The sequence below is a fragment of the Gekko japonicus genome, unplaced genomic scaffold, assembly GCF_001447785.1.
Source record: "Gekko japonicus isolate JY-2015 unplaced genomic scaffold, Gekko_japonicus_V1.1 scaffold133, whole genome shotgun sequence".
In the NCBI taxonomy this organism is placed as follows: Eukaryota; Metazoa; Chordata; class Lepidosauria; order Squamata; family Gekkonidae; genus Gekko; species Gekko japonicus.
The window spans coordinates 60,719-67,836 of NW_015171506.1; the positions used below are offsets into that span (position 1 = coordinate 60,719).

Consider the following 7,118-nt stretch of genomic DNA (forward strand, 5'->3'; position numbering starts at 1 on the left):
CCCCCCCCCCGTCCTTCAATTGCTGTTATATAACATAGTGCCATTGGCCCATATAGGGGAATTCTGTTCTACTTCATTTAGCCGGCATCTTGGGACTTTTAGGATGAAGGCTGTCCCATTAGCTGAAACCCAACAAAACAGCAAGTCCAAAACATAACAATACGGTCCTGTGAATTGGACTACAGTGTTTGCCATTGGTCAGTCTCTTGCTGCATCTGCTTTGTTGAGCTGTAAAAAAATGAGCACATTGATGATATTAAATGTCATTGTGTCCAGTATCTTTCTTGGTTGCTTTTAGAAGTGAGACACTGGAAAGCCTAAGGAGTTGCAGAGGCCTTAATTTCTAAGATTTAATCACCTGTCATTCATGCATTTTCAATTCCCCCCCCTCACAGCTCTGGGCTGAAAATCTGCTACAAAAATGAAATTTTAAATATTCTCATCTGATAGTATATTCTGCATTTGAACAATGGTCTGGCCCAGCCAGCCAAGATCATGACAGTTTGTTGTACAAAGTCTCTGAGACAGTCATGCTATTTACATATGAAGTAATTATACATTCTAATCTGGTTGTCTGGGCCATTTTACACGGATGTTCTTTTCCCATAACATTTCTAGCAGTCAGTATTTTATCATCTGTCTTCCAGGTGGGGCAAAGTATTATCTGTACAGCTAATGACAGAATTGCTTTGTGATAAGACTGCTGAGGAATAGCAGTAATCAATGACTCAGCTTTTTCTTTATATGAACAGGGGCTATTGTACCATTTTAGCTTTAAAAGAGAGAATGCCAGCTAAATTCTCTATTACAGTATTCAAGGTTTTTTTTAAAAATCCCCGGAGGGATATTTTTTATTTTGCAAAACTACAAAAACTACAAAGAAAAAATAGGGAAGGGACTACATCTAAGGAGAAAGAAAAGCATACCACACTAATCTAAAACCCCAAGAGGAGGAGATCTTTTCACTGTTAGTTAAAATGTTAGTACTGCTAAAGTTAATGTCACAATATACTTGTAGAGTTCTTGCTTATAACAGTTTGCTATTTATATGTTATTTTGTTAGTTGGTATGAGAGATCTTATACAGTATTCAAGTTTGACTAGCAGAGTTTATGACAGCAGTTAAATGGAGATCCTAGGCTAGTGAATTACTGGATTCCATTTTGTTTCCAGGCAGTTTTCTCATGGCAAAACTGAAAGGCCTTGAATATCTTTCCCTTTCACAAATAACTCTTCCCCAGTCATGTCTCACACTTATTTAATATAAGCATATAATATTCCCATACAATTTTTAATTGGGTAGTTGAACAGTTTGATATGAAAGATTTTCATGTTAAGGGATAGAGTCAGAAGTGAGGTGAAGATTGATGTGGATGCATATTGAGAGCAAGAAGGAAAGAGAATAAAATAATTTGAAGGACTGTTTATTCATAAGAGGAACAGTTGTAATTTTCTGTGTACGTTGCATCTGTCTTTTTGCAATTTCTTCTAGAGGAGATTCATTATATTAGCACTTAGTTATCAAGTGAGGAATTAACCCATTTTCCCCTCCCATCTGTAAATGGTTATATGTGTCCACTAGGGCACCTACAAATTCCAGTGCAGGCTGCTTGTGCTTGGTTACTGCTAGGCTCTTGGCCAATCTATTGTCTTGTTTTGTTTTCCTACTTGCAAAATATGCAAGAAGTATGCCACCAATTTTGTGGGTATTAGCTTTGTGCAGTGTTTGGGTACAGCATAAAAGGATGTCATTGCTTCTCAATCACTTTTTTTCCCTTTCAGGCTATGTTAATGAATAACATCACAGTAAATGAGAAATTGATCCAGAACTTCCAAGGTAAATCTCAATAAAGCAATACCTTTACATCAAATTACTGTTTACATTGTTCTCAGTTATATCCCATTATATGTCTATTGGTAAAACATCTCCATCACAAAGTAGAAACAAATACAATAGCTTCTGAAGTTGTTTTAGAATATGAGTTCCCAACTAGAATTATGCTTATGCTATGTATAATAACTGTGTGACCCTAACATGTTGAAAGAGACAATCCCAAGTGCTTAAGAATGTAAGATGATGGAAAAGTTATTGTTCTTGTATAATTGAAAAACTAGGAATAGATGACAGAGTATAGTAGGCAACAAATTTAGAGTCCAATGGCACCTTTAAGACCAACAAAGGCTTATTCAAGGTATGAGCTTTCAGATGCGCATGCACACTTTATCAAATACACTTAGAATGCAAAAAGGTTCAAATTTATAGCCACCAAATTAATATGCAACATGATGATGATCAAGATATGCGAAGTGACACTAAATAACAAGTTAAGGTTATAAGGTCAACAGTTGTAAAGCAATAAATATGTCAGACTAGCAGAGAAATGTCTAAAGGTGTATTTTCTAATTGTGGGAAGTGACTGGGAATCTTCATTCTCTCCTGTCAGGCAGGGAGGGCACTTAACACTACATCCCCATCTAAAGAATGCTACTATGTCAGCAGATATCCTAATATCCCTTGCATACATTCAGTATTCTAATATACTATTATGAAAAAGAAATAGACTAAAATACATTCAAAAACTGAGGATTTATAGTCCTTCTTGTTGAGAATACATATGTGAGGACTGAATGAGCTAGCATATATAATGAGATAAAATCCAATATCCTCGTTGAGTCCTGGGGAGGTTTTTGTTCCAAGTGTTGTAATAATTTGTAATTCATCAGTTTCCCTTTCCATTCTGTTTCTGAAGTTCCTTTGTAATAAAACAGCTACTTTGTGGTCACCCACTGAATGTCCTGGAAGGTTGAAGTGTTCTCCTATAGATTTCTTAATCTTGTGATTCCTGATGTCAGATTAGTGTCCATTTATCCTCTGGCATAGGGTTTGTCCTGTTTGTCCTATGTAGAGAACTGAAGGGCATTGTTGGCATTTAATGGCATCATATACAGTGTTAGAAGATGAGCAAGTATATGAGTCTCTGATGGAGTAGTTGATGTTGTTAGGTCCAGTGATTATGCTGTCTGGGTGTATATGGCAGCAAAGTTGGCACCTGGGTTTATTGCAAGCTCTATTTTAGGAACACATTTATGAAGGTGTTTAGTTTAGTTGCCCAGGGTTTACTGCAAGCATAAATGTGCATACTGATATAAAAGAGCCACTAGGAAATGCTGATTCATGCGCTGGTAGGTTTCCAGCTAGAGACAGCCAAGTTGTAAGGGTATGTTCAAGGTCTTTCTTGGAGTGTCGTGCATGAAGATGTAACTTGTATTGTTTTAATAAGGATTTAAAATATATTCTCCTGATATAATTATTTTTATGCAAAAAGTGAAAGAGGTACATACAGGCTATTTAGTATACAGTGTTGAGCAGAAACTCCAAAGTATAACGTTTTATAAAGACAACAGGGCGGTAGTAACACTGGACTTGTTCAGGAAGCCACATTTACAAAGGGAAAAGGGGTATTGTTTGTTGCACTGTTTATTGTATGTATTTAATGTTTTTACTGCATTGTTTTCTAATTTGTTATCCAGTTTCTAAATTTCTTATATGCCATATACTTTTTATATTACATTATTTTAAGTTTGCAATCTAATATTATTTATATATTTCATACTGCTCCTATTGTATTGATAAAGTTTGTAACCTCTGTGGAATCTGTGTGAAAAAGGTGGACTATAAATGAAATAAATAAACTTCACTTGTATTCTGCTTGTGGTACAGTGTGGTCTGGATAACAAGTTAATCTCCATAGGGTCTGGTAGATGGATTATCATTCTGATATTCTGCAATTGGCTAGAAAGCTAGATAGTATCTTGATGCATTCCAGTTGTACTTGATACAGATTGGACAGAAATGGGATTTCAGACTTCCGGTTTATGGCGACACACTGGCAGACGCACCTCCTGGACCTCCCGGGGGTGCGATCTGTGCACTAGCAGTTAGGAGGGAGGGCGATTGTTCGCCACCCTCCCCCCGGAGCCTTTGTGAAAGCCATGGGGCTTTTGAAGGGTGGCCTCTTCGCCAGCACGATGCTGGGGAATTGAGGTGCTCTTCCGCCCCAACGGTACTGCCGCAATGCGTCCGAATGGAACTAGAGCCGCTGACCAGGACAAACGTCGGAGATCGAACGTTTAAAACGCATTTTGAGTGAGGTCTTATGATCAACAATGAACAGTGAGTCGAGTGAAAGTGAAATATCGGCAACTTAAAAAGAAAGTCCCCCCCCCCGAGAATGGCGAGAAAAGTGAGCAGGGGAGGGGCCCCTCCCATACACATGAACTAAAAAGTGATTCAGCAAGGGGGGGACGGAATTAAAAGCATTGAAATCTGTTTTAAGAACCTTACCAGAGCACGGATAGACGTTGGGCGAATTTCAGAGACTTTAGCAAGTTTTGACAAAAGTAAACAATCCATAAAAATGGCGTGGAAAAAAGTGTGGAAAAAAGCGGAGGGAGACAAACAGGCAAAAGTGAAACCACCAGGGAGCATGAGCCCATGACCAGAAGAGAGTTCTCTAAACATTTGGTGGACTCTTTTCGCCCTCTACTGGATCAGATGACTAACCTCAATCAGCAGCTGACAACTCTAAACCAGAACTTTGCAACTCAGCAGCTCCAACTGTCTGAAACTACAAAAAAAACGGAGCTGAGAAAGTAAAGGAAATAGATGCCAACTCTAAAAAAAGTCAAGAAAAAGGTGCAAATGCTGGAAAGGAAGCAAGCTTCGGATGAATCTCAACTTTTACAAGGGGTCCCTGAAGTAAAAGACGAGAATCTAAAGCAACTTTTGAGCAATGCATTAGCTCCAGTTACAGATTTAAAAGCGGAATACCTTATAAGCGAAATGAATGTGGTCTATAGGGCCTATTCTGTTTGCATCAAGAAAAATAATCTGCCGGGGGAGATAGTGGTTAGATTCTCAAAGAGACACGTGAGGGATTCTATCCTGAAAGCAACTACAGGAACACCGCCGAAAATCGGAGGCAACACCATCAGGATTTTAAAAGACATCCCATTTGAAATAAGGAAGAAGAGAAAGAAGTATAAAGACTTAATCCTTTTTTTTAAACAAACAAACAGCATTTCCTACAGATGGTTAACCCCTGAAGGTGTCATTTTCTTTTTTCTTTTTTAAATCCCCATAGGGATATTTTTTTAATTTGCAAATACTACAAACTACAAAGAAATATAGGGGAGGGACTACAACTAAGGAGAAAGAAAAGCAAACCACACTAAACTAAAACCCCAAGAGGAGGAGATCTTTTCACTGTTAGTAAAATGATAGAGTGCCTGAAGAACTATGGACGGAGGTTCGTGACATTGTACAGGAGGCAGCAATCACCACCATCCCAAAGAAAAAGAAATAGAAGAAAGCAAAGTGGCTTTCTGATGAGGCTTTACAAATAGCAGAGGTAAGAAGGAAAGTGAAAGGCAAAGGCGAAAAGGAAAGATTTACCCAACTGAATGCAGATTTCCAGAGAACAGCAAGGAGAGATAAGGAGGCCTTCCTTAATGAACAGTGCAAAGTAGATCTCTTCAAGAAAGTTGGAGAAATCAAGGGAGCGTTCCAGGCAAAGGTGGCCATGATAAAGGACAAAAACGGTAGGGACCTAACAGAAGCAGAAGAGATTAGGAAAAGATGGCAAGAATACACAGAAGAACTATACAAGAAAGACCTCGATGTCCTTGACAACCACGACGGTATAATCACTGATCTCGAGCCAGACATCCTGGAATGTGAAGTTAAATGGGCCTTAGAAAACATTAATAACAACAAAGCTAGTGGAGGTGATGGTATCCCAGCTGAGCTATTCAAAGTCTTAGAAGAGGATGCTGTTAAAGTTCTGCACTCCATTTGCCAGCAAATTTGGAAAACGCAACAGTGGCCACAGGATTGGAAAAGATCAGTATACATTCCAATCCCAAAGAAGGGCAACGCCAAGGAATGTTCAAACTATCGCACAATTGCACTCATATCACACGCTAGCAAGGTCATGCTCAAGATCCTACAAGCTAGGCTTCAACAGTACGTGGATAGAGAACTACCAGAAGTACAAGCTGGGTTTCGAAGAGGTAGAGGAACTAGAGATCAAATTGCCAACATTCGCTGGATTATGGAGAAAGCAAGAGAGTACCAGAAAAATATCTACTTCTGCTTCATTGACTATGCTAAAGCTTTTGACTGTGTGGATCACAACAAACTATGGCAGGTCCTTAAAGAGATGGGAGTACCAGACCACCTCACATGTCTCTTGAGAAACCTGTATAAGGGCCAAGAAGCGACAGTTAGAACCGGATACGGAACAACTGATTGGTTCAGCATAGGAAAAGGAGTACGACAAGGATGTATATTGTCACCTTGCTTATTTAATATATATGCAGAGTACATCATGCGAAATGCTGGCCTGGATGAATCACAAGCGGGAATTAAGATTGCTGGGGAAAAGATCAACAACCTCAGATATGCAGATGATACCACTCTAATGGCTGAAAGTGAAAAGGATCTAAAGAGCCTCTTGCTCAGAGTAAAAGAGGAGAGCGCAAAAGTGGGCTTGAAGCTCAACATCAAAAAAACTAAGATCATGGCATCCGGCCCCATCACTCCTTGGCAAATAGAAGGGGAAGTCGTGGAAGTAGTGACAGACTTCACGTTCCTGGGATCCCAGATCACCGCAGACTGTGACTGCAGCCATGAAATTAAAAGACGCCTGCTCCTTGGGAGGAAAGCGATGGCGAACCTAAACAGCATGATAAAAAGTAGAGACATCACCCTGCCAACAAAAGTCCGCATGGTCAAAGCAATGGTATTCCCAGTAGTCATGTATGGCTGCGAGAGTTGGACTATAAGGAAGGCCGAGCGCCGAAGAATAGATTCTTTTGAACTATGGTGCTGGAGAAGACTCTTGAGAGTCCCTTGGACTGCAAGAAGAACAAATCAGTCAATCCTCAAAGAAATCAACCCTGACTGTTCCCTGGAAGGCCAGATAATGAAACTGAAGCTCAAATACTTTGGCCACCAAATGAGAAGGGAGCACTCACTGGAGAAGACCCTGATGCTGGGAAAGATTGAAGGTCAAAGAAGACGGGGACGGCAAAGGATGAGATGGTTAGACAGTGTCA

At 39.6% G+C, this 7,118-nt stretch overlaps 1 protein-coding gene across 1 annotated transcript in view; it reads left to right on the forward strand.

Moving 5' to 3' along the window:
* The window catches only part of GOLM1 (golgi membrane protein 1), a 56,052-nt gene that overhangs the window by 25,096 nt on the left and 23,838 nt on the right, over positions 1-7,118 (forward strand). Inside the window, exon 4 of the mRNA XM_015419284.1 lies at positions 1,782-1,836. Within this exon, the coding sequence (XP_015274770.1) occupies positions 1,782-1,836 (55 nt within the window). The remainder of the gene's footprint in view (positions 1-1,781; positions 1,837-7,118) is intronic.